Below are 24,784 nucleotides of genomic sequence, written 5' to 3' on the forward strand. Positions count from 1 at the left end.
GGACCCCGGGGTCCAGGGGCTACTAAAGCTTGATTTATGGTCCTGCGGAGGCTCCACGCAGAGCTTTCTCCATAGCCAACGTAAGTGGCCTGAAGTTTATACTTCTGCGTTGGTGTGTGCGTCGATCTAATGGCAGGGCCGGCATGTGTGTGTGTGGTGCGGTGTGGCAGAGCGAGTAAGAGAGTGACGTGATTAGCTTCAGACTCCTTTATTATTGAGTATTTCACTTGAGTAAGGATACCATGTCCAATCCAGTATTTATTTGTAATATATTGCTGTCCATTTTTTTCCCCCAACACATTTGACCCAGGTCAATTGACGATTGAAGCCTACACTTAATGCCTCACACAGATTGAAGTAGTAGTCAACAGGGTGTGAATGTACCGATGCAGGAAGCGAAAGTGATTAAACTGCTGCTCTTTTGAAGTTGATGCTGAGAAATAAAACAGCGACATCATGACAGGTTGCCCGGCCCGCAATGACAGACATCAAGATGCCAGTGGCTGGCTCACATAGAAAACAAAGGGTTTTCTATGTTTTGACATTTCAGCTTGCCCCTCTGATGCTCTCAGCTCTGGGACTCATTACTAGACTACTCCTGAACCACACCACACTCTGGCCATGCTTTGTCTACTGCTGCCCAGTGTGACTAACACATTGGTTGACAGCACTGTAGAAGCCGAAGCAGGAAACACTCCGTAGTGTGTTATTTCAACTGGCAAAATGCGAAGGCTGAAGTGCACAAGCCTGAAGCGTGTTTTACAGTAACCGCAGCCCAGCTGGCGCGCGCATATGTGACGTCTTGAAATCGCTGTAACTATTTATACCCGCGCTGGTGGTCGCAACACTAGTTGCAGTCTTCTCCTGAACAGAGGTGGCGCTAATGAGGAAAGGCTACCGACTTTGCTCTTTCTACAGACTAGAAGAAGAATAAAAAGATAAACAATGGCAGAACTGGCAGCAGCATTGACGTCAATGCTTCGATTTGATTCGATGACCTACTTGGTCGGATCAAGCCTTTCCTTCACCATAAAAGAACTCATCTTAACCTAGTAAGTTTACAAGAGAGACTCGCCGTCACTCTGAGAGTCCTGAAATCCGGTTGCCCAGGAGCTGGTTCATGCTTCCTGTTTCCCCTTTGTTGCGCACCGCTGAAAAAAGCGGCTGGCGCGCTATAAATCTGGCCACGCCGGCAAGATCTACATTTTGATGTCACGAACGGCCAGTATAATTCACCTCTAAGTGTAGTGTGTAGGGGACCGCAGATCTGGAACGAGCCTGATGAAAACTTGAAATTGTGTCTCCATCTTCAAGAAAAGTCTGAAGGAAACACTGCTTGTAAAATATGATTGTTGAATATCCTTTAAGTGTTATATATGTGATGGGATTGTTTGTATGTTGTGGTTTTTGTCTGTGTTGAGTCTATTGTGTATCGAGTTTCCAGTGTCTGTATATTTTCTGTCCTGCGACAAGCTTTTAGTAGCTTATTTGGGGTTCACCATTTCACGCGGCCTACATACGATCATTGTACCTTCTGAAATTGTGTTTTAATGATACAATGATGACGTGAGAGAATAATGTATTAAAATGAACGCATGAGACTACCTAATGTTCTGACAGGGATGAGGGAGCACAGCAGCACATATTGAAGCAAAATAATTTGAATTTGATTAGTTAAATTTTTTGGAGATGCCACGCAGATCATCTCTCAAATGGCGACCAATAAGTGTTAAGGGCTCACCAGTGTGTATGTGTTTGTTATGTCGAAGCATGACTTACATTTGAGCCAACGGACAAACCTGTTCATGCTGGCAGGTCATTCTTCAATCTCGCTAAATATGCCACCTAAAAATGCTGCAATGTGTTGTGCTTATTATCATTTCTTCATTTCTTGCCTGTCCAGAGGACCTATCTCAGTGATTTTGCTGGCCTGATGATTATAGTCTTGTCCAGAAACATTCCTGTATCTTTCATCTCTTCTGCTGATGATCTGGGAAGCAGTGGTGCTTCTTCTTGAATGCCAATAAGTGCACAATTTCATTTTTGACTGTAAAAAGCCATGGCGAGCTGACACTGGGCCCCTGTAAAAGCCAATCATAATGCCTCTAACTCTGTCTAGATAATTTGTGTATCTGGGGACATTGCTCTGTTCCTCCGCCCTGAATTAGCGGGCAGCTCTTTGTGGAAGTAGATTCATTAAGCAGAATCTGAGTGACGCTTTGTCCTTCAGAGGATGTGACTGTTCCTAACTCTGTAATTTTCAAAATGGCTGAGCAAAGGAGAATGTATAGTTTGGAGTATGGCCGAAAATTAAAGTGCCCATATTATGAAAAAAATCACTTTTTCTGGGATTTGGGGTGTTATTTTGTGTCTCTGGTGCTTCCACGCATACAAACTTTAAAAAAACAAACAAAAAAACATCCATGCTGTTTTGAGTGAGATATGGTTTCTGAATGAGTCCTGCCTTCAGTCTCCGGGTGAGCTGTTCAAAATCTGCACAGCTTTCTACGTAACTAGCCGAAACGAGGGGCTTAGGGGGATAACCTTTAGCATGCTAGCGCTAGCATGCTAGCTTGTTCTCAATGGCAAAACACTGCTACAACACACATAAATTCACCCTAATCTACAAAATAAATTGTATAGAACTACTTACATGTCCCTGTTCTGCAGGTATTCCACGCAAAGTTGGAAGTGCGCCCTCGTTTAGAAGAAGTCTCCCAGCTAATCCTGCCTTGTACAGGCCGAAGTTGGAGAAACAGCTAGCTAGCTCATGTATCCTTAGCTAGCTACTGTGCATGTGCGACTGACAACAAAGACATTACAGAAGTTGAGATGTTTCACTCTGTAGCTAAAACAGAGACCTGAACACAGGATGAAAGGAGAAGCTGCAGCAATGAGCAGTACAACAAAAATATGGTGTTTATTGAAAATTAAACCATGTAAACCTATTCTGATGCAACCTCAAATTACAATTATGAACCTGAAAATGAGCATAATATGGCCACTTTAAGATTGTTGTTCAGATGGCATACGGACCTTGTGACTTTACCACTATACAATGTTGAACTGTGTATGAAAGTTTTAAAAATGTAGCAACTTTATATTTTTTCTTCATTAAAATTTGCTTTTCTTCTCATGCAGCTTCTTGTATTTATACATGAGAAGAACATCAGGTTCTTCTTTGTTAATTTATTGTAAAAATGCATTTTGGAGAGACATGTTCTAAAGTAAGTTATCCAAAAAAAGAATTGTCAGAACGGAACTCCAGTATAGTAGAGGCTCTAGTGGCTTAACATTTCAAATGTAACCTAGGCCTAGTTAGGAGTACATTATGGATGGTGGAGAACAAGCGAGTGCTGTGGGCAGATGATGTCAAACTAGTCTTGGAGGAGACACATCTGGTTTACATGAACTGCTGTGCTCCTTGGAGACCATTTGTCAGTGTATTGATATCAGGCAGAGAGCCACAGACAAGTTGGCAGTGAACCACAGGGCCAGTTTGGCAGTGAGAGGGGGCTCATCTGCCAGCCAGTCCACACTTCACGCGTCATGGCTAGGGTTGGTTACCGAATGTGATACCTTTTAGGGTAATGACTGAATTACGTCGGTACTACAGAGTACTGATTCACGTTAAATCGATCAAAATTTTGATACCTGAGCGTGTAAGTGCAAGCTTCTCTCTCCACTGCATGTTTCACAGAGTGGAGCTCAGCTTCCGCCCCACACACACACACACACAGTGAAGACAGAGCAAGACTACATCGCCTCTGCAGTTTGTTTTTGAGTCACAGTGAGGCACACCAATTCCTATTAATCGGTAAAATGTGAAAGGTACCCAATAGTCATAGATGACAATGACATTTTTTTGGATGATAATCATTCCAACATCAAAATGAAGGTATACATATACTGAGTCTGACTTTATTGTCCCGCCCACGACACTATCTGACTATCTTTTAACGTGTATGATGTTGAAAGTTTCTCATTTATTAAATTATTGTTTAATGGATTTAAACAAAGTTTTGTGTTGGAGTTTGTAACATTCCAAAATCTTAATTTTGACTTAAAGATTTTCATTTTCACTGTAAATGCATATTTGTTCCAAATATGGGTTATGGGTATAATAATAATAATATAATATCATAATTGGTATCTGTATCGGCATTGAAAAACCAGTATCGGTCGATCCCTATACAGTGTGTATCTATTGCCCAGCCCGACTTGGCAGGTACCTGTTGTAGCAGAAGATGTGACTGATTCAGAGTAATGTGATGCGCCAGTGTATTCATCATATGGTATTCTCCATTTTGATGCAGCTCATGTATTCATTATTCAAAATGATACCCACACTGCAGTATAATTAGATAGAGTAAGTGGCCCAGTGTGTGGGTTGGTGGCACTTTGCCTTCTACATGGGTTGGTTGGACCTGTGTGTGTCTCGTCTGCCAGTACAAAAAAAATGTGAAACAAGAGGCATTAGTAATATGAACACCACAGAACAAAAAAGTTTGGATTTGAAACTTTTTCTGAACTTGGGAAAAAGTAGCAGACCAAGTAGAGACTGACAGGCACCAACACTAAGGCAAGGTTAAACTCCCTGCGATATCTGCCAAGAAGCTTTTCTAATTGACAGCTCAAGGCGCTCGCTGCTCTTTATTCCACAGACATCCAAAGATCTAATTAACAAAACCATCAGCCTATCTTTTTCCTTGTGATTAGCTAGTTTTTTTTTTTGGAGTTGTTGGAGTCAGGCAGTATCTGACTGCTGCTTGGCAAAGGTCACAGATACAGAGAGCCACAGCGATCAGCTCCTCCCCATAAAAATGAAAAGATTCAAAACAAAAACACACCAGGACTACTGAAGGTGAGAACGGAAGTGTGAAGACTCGTCATGGGAACAAAACAAGCACTGACACCACTGAAGCCACCACACCTCTTGCTAAATAGGTAGGTGGATAGAATGGAAAAACACATTCTAATTGTGTGTTTAATTGAGAGTGTCACTACGTGAAAAGAGACGTTGGGACTTGGAGCCAACACTCCTTGATGGCAACAACAAAGACACAACTGCCAAAACTGTCTGGATAGGACAAGCTGCCCATGCAGAGCGCCACAGCTTTTGCCTGATTTGATGTGACGTGGAGTATTTTATGTCAGTTTTCAGGGCTCCCTGCAATGAACAGACAACTGCCTACAAATAATAACGTGTGGATGCTCATTCCTATAAAGAGGTAATTGAAGGTTAGGAATCTGCTAGCTCATGTTTAATTAGCTCTGAGCAGATACTGGTCCACCTCCCCTTCAGACAGATTTCAAGCCGGCCAATCACAACCGTTTATGCCTTCGCACTTCACGCAAAATACATAATGACGTCATTTTTGGGCTCGCACACCCTCACGCCAGGGACAGTACAGCGAGCATAAACTTAGCTTAGTAAAGAGGATCGCTGTTAACTCATATTGCAACAACCAACATGGCTGATTATGGTGTGGAACTTCCTGTTTTAAATATTTACTATTTTCAAATTCTGGTGGCAAAAAATGTCAACACTCGTTCACAGACACCCTCACAGCTCATCGCTGCACGCTGTAGTCTGTTTATATTTGTCGGTCGCTTACGTCACATTTCCTTCCTCTGATTGGTTGTAGGACTATCCAATCGCCTCCAGAGGTATTTTTGTCTACGGCCATTGATAACACCACCTGAAAATTGAAAATGAACTGAGAGCTTCCAGAATTACTTGCATTTGCAATTTGGTCTGGCGATGTCAGGCTAGTAGGTATGTATGCACTGGCGTAGATTTTTCGAGAACTAGGTTTGAAGTTTAAGGTTAGAAACATGATTCAACTAGGGAAGTAGTTGAAGCCAGGTACGGGAAAAGACTTGGCTTCAAGGCTGTGCATTCCTAAAATGAAAACCAGGATTCAAATAAAACCAGCACAAAAAAGTTTGACATTGAGATGGAATTGCATGTACTATAACAGTTCACATGTTAAACTATGTACCGATTCCATCAGAACTACAACGTCAAACTCAGCACTCTGCTGCTTTCTTCTGTTAAACAAAAATACTTTGGATTACTTTTTATTCACTACTTAATTCCAGTCTATACACAGCACTGCACTGCGCATGTTTCACATTAAAAGCCTACCACCAAATTATTATCATTATATCCTTTGAGTCACTGGAAGGCTTTCCACGTGATACCCCTCTGTTATCATCCATGTATTATTTCCAATCGCTTCTACATTGTGATCCATTTGATTGTTGTTACAGTGCAGATCCACCTGGCTGTGCAACGCTTCTGTCGCACCGCGCTCCACTTTGTTCCTATGGGTGACGTCACGTGACTTTAACACGCCAGCAAAGCATCCCGGGAAGGCAGCGCTCCATTTGAAAAAAATGCTGCGCGTCAAAAAAGCTGGCCGATGCCCATCTCTATGCAAAAGAATCCGCTGAACGCGACTATCCAGTAGAAGTAGACGAAAATCTTTTAAAGTGAGCTTTGTTGATCTGAAATGAAGACAGATTCAGCAAATGTATGGCCTATTTCTCGCTTAAAATGTTTTCAGAAACGCGTTTCGGTGAACTATTTTCGTAAAATATGAGATCGTATTCCGTCGGAGCCGCCATGACAGTCGATTGGAAATTCTCAAGCAGCCAGACCCACGTGGCGTGTTCGTCCAATCAGCTGCCGGTCAGGGGCGTGGAGCATCAACCATGGATGTGTTACGTCACGACACCACGCTTCAGTCGTGTCGCAAAACTTTATCTGCGCCGCTGTTGTCAATGTGTTGAGTTTCACTGACAGTATCTTAACACAGAACGTAATGGCCCTGGCCATCATTGGAGAAGTTACAGCATTATAGTAACAGTCCTTATATGAATAATGAGTAGAAAAGTGTGCATGTGTGTGACTTCACTCACCCTGCTCAGCCCCATGTGGTAGCTGCTCTTCTCCAGATCCAAGGACTCCAGCAACTCCTCCACCGCCTGGAACGCAGAACAAACAATCAGCAGACAGATAAAGACAAACCAGCGAGCCTTGCCTCTGAGAGAACACATGACCTGGTAGCCCAACGGATGCTAGCTTGGTGTTATAGCAACAAACACCAGTTAACACACACACACACACACACACACACACACACACACACACACACACACACACACACACACACACACACACACACACACACACACACACACACACACACACACACACACACACACACACACACACACACACACCTCCCCGCCCCCGAGCTGCCTCCAGGGACAAAACAAGTGAGACAGAGAAGCTTCTCAGGTCCATTTTCTGTCAGGTTTCATCCACCGTGTCAACCCAACCTTTAAAAGACAAACTGCAGACTGTTTGGCTGTCAAGGCTCAACTCTTTGGGGCTGATGCTGAAGGATTAAGACTCTCACTTTCTGATTAATATTTTTTATAACTGGCCTTTCAAAAGACTAATCCTGACTTTCCACAAGCCCTCTTGATGCTGCAATAGATTATATTCCACAAAAGGAAAGTGTTGAATCTGGCTATTCTCAGGAGCGTAAGGCTTAAAATGTAAAGTCTTGCCTGGGGTGGTGCTACAGGAAAGGCTACGGGACATTTACATTACAGCTCATGGAGTGTCCAAGGGGAAAGGATTTCTGCTCTGGGGGGCATGAATGTGTTCAGTACATTTTTATGGTATTCTTTTGATATTAATGTGTACAAGTGAAAACGTTGTCCTGATGGAGCCACTAAAGAAAGGCCAGGTGGTCACAAACATCATTAAGAGGGTTGTTACTATCTCTTGTGAGTCCCCTGGTACACTTGCTCTGATTCAATGTTTCGGTCAGATTGACAGACACTGGGATCCTTAGGAGCACAAAGCCGAAGTGTACCACACTCTACAAAATAGTCTACAGGCTACACCTACACTACTACGTTTTGGTTTAAAACTAATGATGGCATGATCTAGAAAAGGTGATTCATGCTTTTTTTAGTTCAAGGTTGGATTACTGTAATGCTCTTTATGTTGGTCTGACTCAAACCTCCATATCACAACTTCAACTTGTGCAAAATGCTACCGCTCGCTTTTAACAAATACATCTAGACGTGCACACATCACTCCCGTTCTCTGCACCCTACATTGGCTCCCTGTGCGTTTTAGAATCAATTTTCAGATTTTCAGAAGGCCTTAAATGGCCTGGCCCCGGAGTATTTGTCCAAGATTTTAACGCTGCGTGAGGACAACCGGTCATTGCAAGTCCCATGGTCAAGGTATAAACGGTGGGGTGATCAGGCTTTTGCAGTTGCTGCCCCGAGACTCCGGAACAAGTTACCCCCCGATATTCGCACTATTACAGATGTAGCTCTTTTTAGGTCCAAACTCAAAACGTATTTGTTTAGAATGGCTTTAATACGTAGTAGTGGTGTGGCAATTTCCCTCTCCTCCTCCTGTTTCTATGTAACCTTTTCTGATTTGACTGTTTTCTATGTTTCATTCTTTTGTTGTATGATGTGTTGTTTTATTCTTGTTTTCTGATGTGAAGCACTTTGAATACCTGCTGGTTGCTGTAAAGTGCTAGATAAATAAATGTTGATTGATTGATAGATAATATCTTTTGCTGCGTTTATGATTTACATCCACACTACTCTGGCGTTTTCCGAGCCTCTGAAACGGAGACATTTGAAAACACTGCTGCTCCCGTTTTGGTTTGAAAACTGCGGGGTTGCTTTGTAGTTTTGACGGGCACAAACGGACACCTTTGGAAATGACGACACCTACACCAGCTAGGCCTGTAGCAATTATTACATAATTGTCTAATCGCAATTATTTTACATAATCGCGATTTCTTTGTTAAACCACAAATAATTGCTAACATGAGCTAAGGTCCTAAGGGGTGGTGATTATGGATTTTGTTTAGATGTGCCAAATTCTAATTATACAAGGGATTATTGTTGTTGTTTCTATGTGTCTTTATGTTATCTGTTGATGTAATTGTCTGTGTATATTGCCATGCGCATGTCAGACTGTGAAAACAAAACTCCCTCATGGGACAATAAATATCTACATATCTATTGGTCGGACTGTTGAGCTAAACCTATAGAGCTCAACAGTGTGGTTCCAGAAATAAAAATCCCATTGATTTTCTCCATAAGGTTTTAGATTATCAGCCATAATGTCTAAACCATCCAAACCAGTGTTTCTTAAACTGTCTGCCAGCGACTCCAAAGCCAAATAGTGAGGAGCATAGATGTGTTGTTTTCTAAATGAAATAAATTCAATTGTAAATTCAAACATTATTATTGGAATTGGCTTTTTCTGTGTTGTCGGACTTCAGCAGTGAAGCCGACTGTTTTGCGATAATGCCTCCAATTTACGTCACAAATGATCAGTGTGATATTGGAAGGAAATACGGAGGAATAAAGTTTGGGATTACTGTCCCCTGACAAGATGGATCAATGGCTTTTTGGGGATATTGGGGGATATTTTTGGCAATACGGTAGTCCTTGAGCTTTTTTTTTTAATTAGGTAAGTGGTCGTTGGTCGGAAAAAGGTTTGAGAAACACTGGCCTAAGAGACATCTTACACAGCAAGAAGACCACTAAAACTCTCCACTGAAAACCAGGATAATAAAACTATGGAACTTTACATGTCAGGTTCCACAGAGGACCGGACGCCAACAGGAATGCTGTATGAAGTGGTGGACTTCTCCTGTGTTGTTTGCATGGTTGGTGTGAACAGCTCTTGGCAGGTACACCATATGGCTACTAAAATCATGGCTGCATCACTCTGTATTAAGAGGAAGTGACAGAACTGGGCCGTCGGCGGCGGAGAGACGGGGATTTTTGTTTGGCAAAATTTCTACGACGGGCTCAGTAAACCAATATTCTCTTCTCGTCACTTTCTCTGAAAACCAATTCTTTCATATTATTCCTCCAATTATACGCCCTTCACTGTCTCAGACGGCCTCCTTTCATCCATCTTCCTTGCTTTCTTTCTTCCCCTCTGTTGGTTCCTGTCTCCCCAGAGAACTGGGTACCATTAGTTCTTTCTGAGTGGGCTATCTTCTCTAAGCTCATCTCCAAGGAATCTTCACTTTGTTACCAGTGTGTTGTGGAAAACAGAGGGGAGCTTGATTTCACTCATCTGTTTAATTAATCCAGTTAAATCTTCTCTGTTGACAGCAGCTAGTCATGTCAATATTCTTTTCGTATTACACATTTAACTCAAACACACAAACAGGCAGGCACATAGCCAATCAGATTTTTTGTTTCCTAAATAACCTGAAAAACAGTATTTGCGCATCAGGTACAGAAGGCCTTAATGTAGAGATGTTTTCCTCCAGCAGCCATACCTCCCACTCATACAGGCAATCACACCTTTGTGCAAAGCTACTATATACTGCCTGAACAGAATGTAGAGAAGCCATTAATCAAATGCTCAGGGGTGTTCCTAAACTGTTCTGCCTCCAATACAAAAGAAATGGAAAGATAATGAGACAAGAAGAAAAAAAAGTGGAAAGAGACAAGGGAATGAGAGGGGAGAGGGAGAGAGAGGAGGAAAGAAAGAGCTCTTCCCACTACCGGTAATTAATCAGTACAGTAGCCGTATGCTGCCAGCCTGTGCAATCATAATTAATTACACACAAGAGCGCTCTTGGAACAGGAAAAGGACAGCGCAGAGAGGAGAGGAGGAATAAAGAGATTCTGTTCACACCGGAAGATTAGAATGTAGAGGGTAGGGAGAGAGAAATACTGAATCTCCAGACTTTATACTTTCAACATTCTAACAGTTATTATTATTGTAGGACCAGATCCTCCAGAGCCACAGAAGACATGTTTTTACAGGCTGAGAAGTATAAGCCATGATGAGTAAGCGTTTTCATGAACAATAACTTCATAAATCATAATTGATGCTTCTTGATGATCCTTTGGGACATTCATACCAACTGTCAATTCTCAAAAAAAGGGTTCATCAAATCTTTATTATCAATTACAGCTGACAATAAAACTCGGTGTCACAACTAAAGCGTTCGTTGTCGTTTTCTAAAAACTGCTTCTTTTAAGGAGCATGAGGGCTGAAATAGATTTTGAATTGGATTTATGTCCCCATAAATTGTTAGTTTTTTCTGTGACAAGACACTATAAACCACTGTTCATAAGAACAAGGTCTTCCTGTGATTAACACTAGGGCTGAATGATTAATCACCAAGGGCGCTGGGTAATGTAGGCTTGAGCCTACCCAAACATATCTTCCTAAAAGATATGTGGACAGACTGATGTCCTTGGTATTGTATTGTGCACACAACCAGGCTTAAATTAAAGAATACAAATGCCTGTGTCTTCCGTGTTTTGCCTGCATTAGCCTACCGTTTGCGTCACTATGACCACCTTCACCGTTCGTTTACGTTTTGTGAATGCGCCTCTAGCTGTGACGGACAATTTCTGCCGAATAATGCATGTCCCTTAACTCTCGGGAAACAACGAAATGCTACTACTACTACTGAGTCGAAATAAAACATTTATTACTCTAAACTTTCTAAAAATAAAAGACTTGAGATGATTTATCATCACTGATGAACATGACAAAGACGGTTATATAGTTTTTAAATCCCCAACTCCCATCTCTTCAGAGCAGGAGGGAGCAAGCAGCTGCAGTACGGCCTGGTTAAAGGCATGACGTCAGAACACCATCCTCTTCATGACCTGCTTCCACTGACTAGAGCCATAAATGCTAACAGGCTTCTGCGAAACAGAGACCACCTTACAGACATTCAGTGCAGAACCAACCGACTGAAGACAGCAACGCTGGCCACGGCAGTGAGATTGTACAACTCAGCACTAAATGCAGTGTGATCATAAATATGCATGTGCATATATGTTATTTATTTACAAACTTATATTTAGTATTTTATCTTTTATTTTTTATCTATATGGGGCCGGACTTCCTATGTTTTAAACCAATGTAAATTCTGCTTTTATTCAGTTGTTTGACTGTGAGCATGACTTTAAATAAACTAAACTAAAGAGAATACTTTGCCTTAAAAATCGTCACATTCCCTTGAGGATGCAGAACTCAGCACAACACCTGCACGTTTTGGGATTTGGAATTATTTGATCTCTAGCAAGCCAGTCAGTCAATTCAGCCCATGTTCACAAAAAGGATATTTGGACATTATTCAAAAGGAAAAGAGAAAGTCAGAAACCCAGATACAGCCAGCAGCGCTAGCAACACTGGAGCAACAGTTTTAGGATAGTGGATGTCAACCTTTAGGCTACAATAAGGAGAGATAAGGGAGCGGAGGGAAGTGTTGACGTCAACTTCAGCACCCGACTAACTATGACAGCTATATTGGAACTCGCGCAACGGATGTGTGACCGCGCATCAGTCCATTTACTTAATTTTCATATTTTAAGCGCAATCCATGGCAAAAGAAAAGGTGGGTCTGCGTGCATTTCCAACCACTGCTGCATTAAATTAATTAAGATCGCTATTATAATCCAGCTATCTCTAAACAGCTGTGGGATCAAAACATAGGGTCGTCAGGGCAACGTTACGGAAACATATCCTAGTTAAAAATGTGAAAAATATGTTAACAGACAATTTATTTTATCTACCTTAATAGGCCATAGGATACCAGAATCCACTTACTTCCTATATTAGCCTTGCTCAAGGGCACCTTAGCGGTGCCCAGGAGGTGAACTGGCACCTCTCCAGCTACCAGTCCACCTCCGTATTTCGGTCCGTACAGGGACTTGAACCAACTCCGAGCGGACTGAGCTACTGCCACCCACCCACATTAAATGAGTATATTTTAGTTCACCAAGCTTTGAATCTATAAGTTATGATGTTCTACTGTGATTGAAGGTTTGTACTATTGTTATGTTATTCATTTCATCATAACACGTAGCGTAGGCCTGGCCTACATGAAAGAGTAGTTTGTATGTTGACTGTATCCAATGTTGTGTTGCACTATATAATGATGTCATGCTTGTATATTGTGAATAATACAGAAGGAACTTTGAAGAAAAAAAATCACATACTGAATCGCAATCACAATAATGGTCAAAGAATACTAGACTATTTTCTCAAATCATTCAGCCATAATTAACACAGTTTAGAATACTGTATCTTTCTTCAGTCAATCACTTGTTACACTGATTTTATCTTTTGAATTTTTATTGGAATTTTTTCAGAATAATATGTCTGTGTCTGATGCTGTAAATGCATACAGAATGAACACATTGGGTTAAAAAAAACTGGAACTGGGATATTAGTCCAATAGATTATGAGTCGGTAGAGTAACAAAGTATCAATCTTTTTATTTTTTTAAACAGCTGAACATTCATTTGTCTGTTGCTAAAGATGACATGGTATATTACATGGCAGGTTTTTCGGCTGAGGGACAGACTAGCACTTTGTCGGTTTTAGTCTTTTCATTAGATTTGTTGACACTAAGAAAAATATGAAATAAAAGCCTTATCCTTTCACATCCATGACATCAAAGATAACAATCAAAATCATACCTGTGTGTATTTTTAACCGCTTTGTTTCCGTCATATCAACAGTCACTATCCAGCCACACACAATAGCACTTCAAAGCATCAGGCTAACCCAGCCAAACACTCACCCTCTTCTCATCTGTGACAATGTAGTGGCGGCCATGCTTCTTGGTCAGATGTGGTGCCAGGACATCAAAGCGCCTGCGAAACTCAGAAAACACCATGTGGTCTGGGTATCCTGGAGCCAGGGAGGGAGCAGAACAGAGAGGAGAGCACAAAAACACCCAACACCAAGGTTAGAGGAGCGTCTGCAGCAAGTGGAGAGCCAACAACGTGTCAATGGTCAACTTTTATTTTCAGGAGAAATACAGCCAAAAAAACACTTTAAGAGTATTAAAAAGTGGTAAAGGTTTGAAAGGTGGAAATGTTAAGGGCCTCAAGCTTTTAGAGAGGCACGAAAAGTAATAATGCCTATGGGAAGAGAGGTTCACATTGTGAAAAAACATACACTTTTCAATGAAGACATACAGTGACAGCAATGGGTCAGGTTATCGGAACCCTTTCAGATACTCTATCTCTGGAAGTTTAATTCATCACTGGATTCAAATGATTTGGGCAAGAAAAGAGAGGAAGTATACAGTTCATATTTTATTGACATCATCAGAAAGACAGATGAGTCATGGAAGAGCATGAGAGCAGGTTAAGCTTGAAGAACTTTGGACCATTCTAAACTATAACTTCTGTATCAGACAGTATAGCTCCGATCACATTTTAATGATCTCCATGAGAATATACCAATGTTTTATGGACAACTTTTCCCTAACCCCTATTAACTTAGGCCACTTACTTTTACATCGCATCACTAACATAGAGGGGTACTCCAGTGGAGGGTTAGGATTGTACTTCCATTAAGTTTGGAGACTCATAAGAGAAAATGGTGAAAATCAAAGCAGTAGAGGTCCAAATATCCTGACTTTTAGTACCAAGTAAGTCAGTAAACTTTATTTCTATAGCACCTTTCATAACCATAACAACATGATTCACAGGTGTACACACAATACAGTACCTTGAAATATATGTATATACATAAGAATTTCATATGGAATGGTCAAACATAAAATAATTTCACTAAATGTATAAGAACATAAGAAAAACACATTTGAGTCATAGGTGGAACTTGTGGGATCTTAATGCAGGATAAGGAGTTAAAAGATCAGAAATACAAGAAAATGTTATCTGATCAGGACTGGGGAGATATGTTCTCAGTGTTTAGTGTTCATCAGAAGCCTTGCTCCTGCATTCTGCACCAACTGTAGATGGGCAACTGCAGCATCATTCAGGCAAGCAAATGATTTGCAAAAGTCAAGGTGAGAACAACTATGTTTTTGGGGAGCATTGGTTTGACTTCTGATTTGTAAATAGCATGACTGAACAAGACTCATAATCTGCTGACTGTAGCTAGGGGTAAGCAAAAAACCTTAAGTTTGAGTGTGCATGTTTTAGCTGGCATTGGTCCAAGATGGGGAGTAATACTTCAGCTTTATCATAATTAAATTGTAGGAAGACAAAGTGCATCCTGTTTTTTGATGGCAGAGGTTTAGGGCGTAACAGTGGTTCACCACAGTGTGAAATTACCTATAATATGGTCAAGGGGTAGTGGATTCTAACGGAATAAAATCGGGCCAAGTAAAGAGCCTTGTGGGACCCCACTTGTAATAAGAGTCACAGAATAAATTAAGTTACCAACAGCTACTGTGAACACTCAATCAATTCAAAGCAGTTCCATTTCGGCCCACACACACCCCTAGTATTGCTCAAGCTAGATTCACCAGATCCAACATTTCCCATCATGCAACCAATAACATCTTTTCATTAGACCTAGAACCTAGGCCTGCAAAGGTTCACATCTTTCAAACTGTATGTCATAAGTTTGTACCCTTGGACCCATTTTAGATAACCCTGATGGCATCACTACCGAATCATTATTTTCTTCTATTATTTAGAGAAAGAGAAAATAAATGCCAAGGCTTCCACAAGTACTTTATTACCTTGCCTGTAGATGCGCAGTGCATCCAGCAGCTTGGATCCTCGGAGCTGAGCTCTCAGGAGGCCCACGTCCAAAGTCATAAGGCCCGAGTCGGGGCTCTCTCCATGCGTCACACGGGGCTCACCTCCACCACTCACTGCCTCTGCTTTGGGCAGCAGGCAGTGAACGAAGTGAACCCTGGAACGACGCACCATGTCAATCAGAGCGTCCTAAAAACAGAAATTAGATATGAGTAGTTTAATCTAAGATTGTGGCAGTCTGTGCAAGACCGCAAACCAGCCATCTACATGCAATCTACAGCAGCTGTAATAACACACACACACACACACACACACACAGATATGGAAGGTGTACATAAAATGTCAATAAATGCAGATTGTACACACCCACATGTTGTGAGAGGGGATGCATTTGCTTTAGTCAACATAAATGAAAACACCAGTGTGAATGGACTATGGGTGTCCAGTGGGCTAAAAATGCAATTAAAATGTCCTTAGTAGAATACAAAACCTCTTGAAATGCTTATACTCAATTTATAAATGTACATTTATTTTATAGTTACAGTACTGTATAGTCTTGCTTTTATGAAACAATGACATGAACAGACATTACAGTACTGTACTTGTTGTTTTCTGTAGATTGTTTTCTATAAAAGGAATGCACCAGTTCAAGTGAATAGGACTCAGTATCCAACCAGTATCTGCACTGACACCCAAAACTAAAATCCTTCAACCTCCTCCCAGATGAATGTTGAGGTATTAAAACCCAATTGTGTACAGGGTTGAGATTTAACATTAACAGTGATGAGGTAAGCAACCTGGGGATTGGTGGATTTATTGGACGATGTACCACAACCAGGGACTCTACATTTATTGTATGAATAGATGAATATAAGAATCCAGGTCATTTTAGGTGCACAGTACATTACTTCAGCAATGACAGAAGCCCAGTTTGCAATTGCTGTTCACCGATACCCAAAAAGCGGACTTTATTAGGAATGAAGTACGAGTTTTAATGAGTGTCTCCTCCACTTACCACTTGAAGTTTGACCTGGATACACAGGCTCTTCTTCTTGACAGCAGCCACGCCTGTGGTGAAGGTTTTCCTCATGCTGGTGGCTCGACGCAGGGCAAGCTGGGAGCTGCCCTCCAGACCGGCAATGGAGCCCGACAACACTGTGGCACCGCTGGCCCGGCCCATAAACAGCCCACTGATGTTCTTCCTGTTGTGGCAGAAGGATGAATTGCATTTCTATGCATGCCCATTACTTACAGGACGTGTTTATTTCTCACCGCAGTTATTAATACTACAATATACGGGGAACTAATCAGACTGCTTTAGTGGCATATTCTGCTGTTGGTGGGATGCCCCCTGCATCATTTGGCTCACACTGTAGCCTGCTGCTCTCAAACCTCTCATTCATTATGGATACTGGAGGTCTGAATTTGATTAGAATTAGTTGCTAATACAGTTTCATTAGTTGCTTTTTAATATTTGCTATATTAACATTTTTAAGTAATAACCTATATAATACACACGTTGCATTCAGCGTTGGCACAGCACAGTGACTGGCACCACGGTCACTTAGGAAACCTTTGGTTATACTGTAAGTAATAGCTGTAATCATTTCTTTTTTTGTATAATATACAAAAAAATGAAGAAATAATCTTTCATATAGTGTCATACAGAAGCCATAAAATTTCCATCAGAAAAAATGATGAAAATGCTTGTGAATTAAAAAAGAGAATATAAAGGGTAAAATAAAGGTATTTTGGGTTTCTACTAGAACATGTGTACATGCTTTAATGTCTGGTGTGGCTATGTCTCAATTCAGGGGCTGCAGCCTTCGGAGGCTGCGTTCGTAGACCGATTGCGTCACACCGGCGTGACGAAGGCTGTCCCATTTAATTTAATTTTGAAGGCTCCTTCAAATGCGGTCCACAAATGTGGCCTCCTTTTACAGAATTCGGAGGACCCAACTGTTCCTCCGCAGCCCCAGGATTCCCAGCATTTATTTCGGCATTCAATCAGAAGCACAGGCAACGCTAACAACCAATATTTCTTTTTCTTTTCTTTTACAATTTTCATCTGCTATTTCATTATTAAATTCACTTCTGAGAATCTTTTAGGCGAGAAATTAACTATGTAGATGTCGAATATAGGCAGTGTTATAAAAATGTATGGCAAATTAAAAATGATCCTCTAAATTTGCTTTGGATTGTAGAAGCTCCATAAACTGCCTGATGCAGGAATAGCTAGATATCTGGCCGGCCAGTCATGCTCAAAAACCCCGCTGTGAGCTGACAGGAGCTCTGGGTCTCAGAGACAAGAGATGTTCACATGTAGGCTACATGAGGGTTTATTATGTTTTCCTCTCTCTCTCTGAGACACTTGACCAAATGGTAAAATACAAAGAACAACTTCTGGCTCTGTTTCGGTGCTGTAGTTAAAGTTTTGATCACTTATCAGCTACAGATGTCAAGGTTGCTAGGCCACAGGAGCGGCGCTTGGAGACAAACAGTAAATGCTCTGCAGACCAGACCGTTTCATTTCAGAGACCGCTCGGTTCAGCCTTCGTGGGCTTCGTAGGCTGCGGCCGAGGTAGACTCCAAAGGCTGTGGCTTCCGAAGGCTCCACCCCCTGAATTGGGACATAGCGTCTGTGTGTGAAACGCTCCGTTTTAGCGCCTGTCTCTTTAAGCCCCGCTCCTGAAAAGCCTAGTCTGCTCCGATTGGCTCGTGAGAAAAATATGGCGCACTATTGCAAAGGCCGTGGCTGGAGATACTCGGATGGGGGAGGTATATAAATGGAATATATATATAAATGCAATAACCTGCAGATTCTAATGAAATTGAAGAGCCTGATTCCATTTAATCACCTTAAATGTCTTCTTTATGAGTGTTGAGTTGTTTAACACTCTGTAATTGTTGTATGGGTGTTCTGTGTATTGCAACTGTATATTATATATTAATTACTATGTTCAGTAATTGTTATATGTATTGCAATTTTAAATTGCATGTAATCAGGGTGTCAATGGAAATAAGAGCTTGCTTTCAATTGGGCCTATTCTAATTGCCTGCATGTGACATAGGAAGGGGAGCAAAATCTGAATGGCTTGTTGAATCCCAAGGTTTCTGATCTAGGCAGCCCACAAAGAACGGACTGGGTTGTCATATTTCACAGTTTGTGAGTTAGTAGGCACTGCAGATACCCAGATCTATGTAAACAAGCACTGAAAAAGTGAATTTTTCATGATATGTCCCCTTTAAGTTAAGAAAAAGTACCATTTTTTTAAGTTCACATACTATAATGATCTTGCATTTGTTATTTAAACAAAGAAATATAATTTTGTGGTTTGAATGATGAATACTGAATTACAGTATAGTAATAATTCCATTCACCGTCATTGTATTAAGGTGGAAGCAGAAATCTCAGACAGAAGCAGAAATCTCAGACAGATATCTTAAAACCTGTAAAAGTAAAACCAAAACTATCTGCATGTACAGATACCACTAGAGGTAAGTAAAAGATGTTTTTATTGCAATGTGGGTGAACTGCTCCTTTAATGATTTTGTGCTATAACCTTTTAAATTCCACAAGCAATTGTATTACTTCAGCTGGTCAGTTTGTGTAACTGCCACTCCTTATATTTTGCTATTCTCTAATAAAGATTGATATTACAGGGCTTCAATGGCTGTAAGGTTTTTCCCAGGAAAGTCACCTGGTGCACAGAAAGACTTTTGTGTTATCCTTTCAGTTAAGGTTAATTTAACAGCAGCACAGTTTTGGGAGCACTTTTTGACACATGCATGTGCAGCATATAAACAGCCCAGCGCTGATTACTTATCGCCACAGTCTCTAATAACTAGATGTTGCATGTGTGGGATCGTACTTCTGGGAGTCCTGCAGCAGTGTGGCAGCGTTCTGGGCAGCAGGGTTGTGCTTGGCATGGCTCAGCCAGCCCTGAGCGTTGTACTCCACCCAATCTGTCCCGTGGCTGTGACCCAACAGGAAGAGGTGGGGCTTCTCTCCTCGCAGCAGCAGACTGGCTCCTGCAACACATGGGAAACATTTCCATTGGTCTCCGTGACGTCACGAGGATGAGCAGTGCGGTCTGCTGTTCCTCCAGCCACCAGGAAACCGTCTGTGGATTGCTTTAGCCGACGGTGACAGGTTGAGTGCTCACCTTTGTTTTCCCCCTGTACAGAGCCGTAGTAGCTGAAGAGTCTCTCCAGCATGGTTTCCTCTGAACCTCCAGGCTGAACGGCCTCCTCCTCCATCAGCCACAGAAGGCCTCGAGCCTCATCCGTCCTGGCCAGAGTGCGCACCTGTGATGGGTACCAACACTCAGAAATGTCCCCTACTTTGTCTTTCACAATCACTTCTCTTTGACCGCGATGGAAACAATCAAGGCAAGAGGTGTATAGAAATCATTATTCATCACCTAAGACAACGCGATAATGAGCAGGTAAACAGTAAATATGACATCGTATAATACATTTTAAAGAAATAGTTTTATTAAAAAAGCAAGAACAAAGCTAAAAGCAAACACTACGAGTCAACGTCATATTTAATTCTATTTTCGCCTTTCATTATGGTCACATTAGACTCTGACCAATCATAGCTTGACATCTTTCTTGTGTACAGAGATGAGGTGTAAGGTGGCAGAGACTAGACAGCACCAACAACATCTGAATAAACCAGGAGAGTTCTAATGTCCACCCAAAGCCTTGACAGTGCGTCACCTGTCAGTCACTTAATACTTTACTTCCAGAACCCTGGACGTGTGAAATAACTCCTCTCTCTTTACTAGGGTTAGCCCTAACCCTAACCCATCTACAGCATCTCATTGCCCTGAACATTGCCCAAGATACTTTCTAAACATACACACACTTTAGAAGTTCTTGCTTTTGCCAAGTTCATTCAGATGCCCTGATGCCAAAGGATGAAAATATGCCATGTTTATATTCTTTCCAATTACTTTCTATTTTTTGGATATCTTTGCCCTTTCCTTTCTTGAGTCAAAGATGTTAGCATGTAAACAAGTTACCTCATTTCATTTGATTCAATGTCGGCAAATATAACCAACTGTAGCCAGGGATTCGAACTGCCTCGCTCTAACAACTTCTAACATTGGGAGACACGCAAGTCACCAAATCAGAGCTGAGTGAGCTGGCAAACTGTGGACAGCTGACTTTGAGGTTCAGCTTACACACTCAACAGGCTCGCAGTAATTGGCTACAGCTGGAATCTCTGCAGCTTGCAGCCATCAACAGCGACTGCGACGAGATTTCGGCTGTTCTTTCTTTACAGACTGATGTCATTGTATTTCATGAGCAGCTATTTTACTAGAACAAAAATAAGATTCTGAAATAACACCCTCTTATAAACCATGCTGCAGTTTTTCCTAATCTATTTTCAATTAATGCTTCCAAATTAGCTCCTGCTTTCTAGGGTAGCAGTGTTAATAAGGCAAAGGGTGCCACATTTCCCCCCCATTTTATTTCTGTTTGATGCTGAATTACTCAACCTGTATATTCAACACTGTACAAAGATTAAAATGTATCATTATATTCAGTCTGGTTCTTTACTTGGGTCTGTTTGGGTGGACCACATTCTGGAGCAGGTCTAGTTATCTTCAGGTAGATTTCAGACCGGATCCAAAGGTTGTTTTTTTGTTTTTGTTTTTTTAACCATGTAGACAAGTAATGAGTCAATTGTCAGCCAACGCATTTGTTCTTCAAAGGCTATAATCAGGACTGTGATTATTTTGCAGCTGTGTGTGCCCCTGGTCCTGGAGTGGATTTAAATGCACCACTCTAACAAGGCATTTATATGTGATATACATGTCATCTGTTAATTATCTAGGTCAGAGATAGTCAACAGGGGGTCCGTGACCCCTAGGGGGTCTGCAGAGTTAGTGCAGGGGGGCCGCCAAATTATGTTAAAAAATACATTTTTGAAAGTTTCTTTTTTCAAAAATTAAAATATACAATAATTTGAATCCAGCATATTACAGCAAATATAAATTGGCCTATTTGTAAAAAAAACATTTAATTTACGCATTGAAGATACGCTTACTCTAGGTAAAGTAGTCAAGATTAAGGGTCCACTGTGCCTTCCACATATATGTTTAACATTAAAACATGATGTATAAATAATGTATTAATATCCATTCGTATTCATCCATACGGTCCAGTTTAACATGCAACGTAATTTTATACAATATATGTACAGTAGTAGGGGGTCCCTACTCTGTATCTCTTTCAGCGAAGGGGTCCTTGGCCTACAAAACGTTGAAGACCCCTGATCTAGGTATTGCTATCTCATTTTAAAGAAATTACATGTTTTTCTCCTTAACTCCTTTAACTGCTGGCTTCAACATGATCTAACTTTCCAAGGCTATATTCTGCTGTTAGAGAAAGGGTTTTGCATCAATGTATCCCGCTTTATAATCTTTTTGTAAACTTAAATGAATGGTAACACCACGTGTATTGTATCCTGAATGCTTTATCTGAACAATGTGGAGGTCTAAAAATGTAACTTAGTAACAGAAAATACAATGAACTCACTACCGAAGTAGCAAACTTTGAAAACATGCTTTGGATGGTTGGAAATGGCCCTTCAATGAACCCTTACTCACTAACACAGCCCCACCAACAGCTGATTAATGCAATGAAAAGTGTTCTTTTCGCCAGTCTACGTGTTTGAAATGGAGTGGCTGGCCCCTATTCTGCTGTTGGGATTCTTAAATGTGTGTGCTTGGCAGATATCAGCCTCTCTAAATAAGGAGGTGGTACCTCTGCAAATAGACACCCTTTGACAAAAAAAGAATGTCAACTGACTCTTAAGGCATTTCAAAATCAAAGAGCAGACGATGTATTGTGCTGCTGAAACCTAATTAGCAGTGAGGTGCGGAGTCCTTTGCAGAGATAAACCGGCTTGCTGTCATTTAACCAGAAGTCACAAGCCACAGATGTATCTCTCCTGCCTGTTTATTGTGATGTGAATTACAGTGTTTTTGCATTTCTATGGGTCTTCTGGTTGTCCTTTTTGTGTCACAATATTTGTATAAATCCTTCGCCAACAAGTCCTCCAAACTAAAAGTAAATAATTTGTTTCTTGTTGCCTTTAAAAAAGGACCCATGTCAGCTTTTTTTCTGCACTGTCTGCCTTTATCAGCAGGAAAACATCATTTGTAAATGGCTTCCAAAACCTTTTGAATGTGATCCACATAGGTGTAATCACAAAAGCTACTCGGTTGGGTTTAGAGCAGAGATATTCAACAGGGGGTCCGTGACCCCTACGGGGGTCCTCAGAGTTAGTGCAGGAGGGGCCGCCAAATGATGTTAAATAATGTTTTGAAAGTTTCTTTTTTCAAAAATTAAAATGTCTGAAAATAATAATTATATATATAACAATAATATGGAAAAAAAAAATATATATATATATATATATAAAAAAATAGAAAATATAAATTGGCCTATTTGTAAAAAAACAAAAAAAAAAAACAAACATGTAACTTACACTTTGAAGATAACTTACTCTAGGTAAAGTAGTCACTATGGTAGCCATACAGTTAAGATTAGGATTCACTGTGCCTTCCACATGTATGTTTAACATTAAAACATAAAGCATAAATGATATATTAATATCCATTAATTTTCATCCATCCGGCCTAGTTTAACATGCAACGTAATTTTATACAATATATGTAGTAGGGGGTCCCTACTCTGTCTCTCTTTCAGCTAAGGGATCCTTGGCCTACAAAACATTGAAGAGCCCTGGTTTAGAGAACCTAAAGCCTCTTTTCCCATTGGCCAAAAACCCACTTACACCCACTAACATCCAGTCCTCCAGTTTTTTTGTGATCGTTGCGGGCAAAAATCCTTGATTATGCGGCACGTTTTCTTAAAAATTGCGATGGAATATGCGAGAAATCTTATGCGATGAAATTGCGGGAACTTGCAAAAACTGTGGTTCCATCGTGGCTTCATCGCGGGGTTTGCAGCTTTTCGATGATGTTCACGTCGCGCAATTACGTCACTGCATAACGTTCCCATGGCAACAGGGGAAAATGGCTGCTCTTGTGTGAAGTAAACGCAACATTTTTCAACTTTCTGCTAAGATATGTGACTTAAATGCGGGGATTATGAAATCGTGCAAGCCCCGCACATTTTGTGCGGAAATCGTCAATTTATGGGGAGAAAGTGCGGCGTATCTGAAAAAAATGCGGCCCCCGCATAAATATGCGTACTTTGGCTGATTATGCATAGAACTATGCGATCGCATAATCGCGTTTTTGGGAAAGGTTACAAACGGCATTCCCAGGACAAATGACTCTGCCGCAGGCACGCGTATTAACTGGCTCCAGCTCTGATCACCAGTAATGGAAACGTGACACCTGGGTGGACACGCTCATTTTTGCCCCCTTTTCCAACGTGATGCTGTGACGCACGTCGCCTCCGTTGGTAACTTCTCTCATCTCGGCCACAAATTTTGTCTAGTAGCGCTCGGACATTGTTCCAATAAGACTGAATAAGTTTTAAAAAAGAAGTAAATACCGTAACATTGTCACTGTCCGCCATGCTGCGTTCTAAAAACAGAAAGGCATACTCATCTACTGGCAATGGTAAAGAAGTCTATCGCCTAATTTTAGCGGGTTTACCTGTGTTAAAAAACTGCATATTCACGCATATGTACATGTGGTGGAAATGGGTATAATTAGCACTGACCACAAAGTACAGCCAAGGCTGATGGGAATGCCGTTAGTCTTGCAGGTTGTTGGTCACCAAGGTTTTGGCCAAACTGAAAGTGTGACCTGATTAAATGTCTGAACCACATTTCACTACAATACATTGTACGGGTTTCAATAGTATAGATTGACTCCTGTGAATCATGAATGTGTGCGCTAATCCATCCATACAAGGTGGTGCTGTAGGAAAGGTCAGGGGAACCTCAAAGTCAGTATATTTCATCCTCTTGGCACCATGAATATCTGCACCAAATATCTATTCAATCCATCCAATAATTGATGAGATATTTCAGACCAAAGTGGTGGACCAACTGGCCAACATGGCCATCCATAGAGCCATCCTACTAGCACGGCTTAAAACTAACCAAACCCTAATTTATATGACAATTTTTTTACAATCAGCTTCAATATAGTCTTGCATTGCCAGACCTTCCTCCGCAGCGCTGCGGAGGAGGGTCTGGCTAGTCCATACAGCATTC

At 41.1% G+C, this 24,784-nt stretch overlaps 1 protein-coding gene across 5 annotated transcripts in view; it reads right to left on the reverse strand.

Moving 5' to 3' along the window:
* myo18ab (myosin XVIIIA b) overlaps positions 1-24,784 on the reverse strand; it is a 163,054-nt gene that overhangs the window by 67,506 nt on the left and 70,764 nt on the right. For all 5 annotated transcript variants that reach the window (XM_078245834.1, XM_078245835.1, XM_078245833.1 and 2 more), the window contains 6 exons: positions 19,737-19,878; positions 19,443-19,602; positions 16,586-16,772; positions 15,552-15,759; positions 13,632-13,741; positions 6,928-6,993 (listed from right to left, as the gene is read on the reverse strand). In XM_078245834.1, coding sequence (XP_078101960.1) covers positions 6,928-6,993; positions 13,632-13,741; positions 15,552-15,759; positions 16,586-16,772; positions 19,443-19,602; positions 19,737-19,878 — 873 coding nt within the window. The remainder of the gene's footprint in view (positions 1-6,927; positions 6,994-13,631; positions 13,742-15,551; positions 15,760-16,585; positions 16,773-19,442; positions 19,603-19,736; positions 19,879-24,784) is intronic.

This window comes from Sander vitreus, chromosome 3 (assembly GCF_031162955.1).
Source record: "Sander vitreus isolate 19-12246 chromosome 3, sanVit1, whole genome shotgun sequence".
NCBI lineage: Eukaryota > Metazoa > Chordata > Actinopteri > Perciformes > Percidae > Sander > Sander vitreus.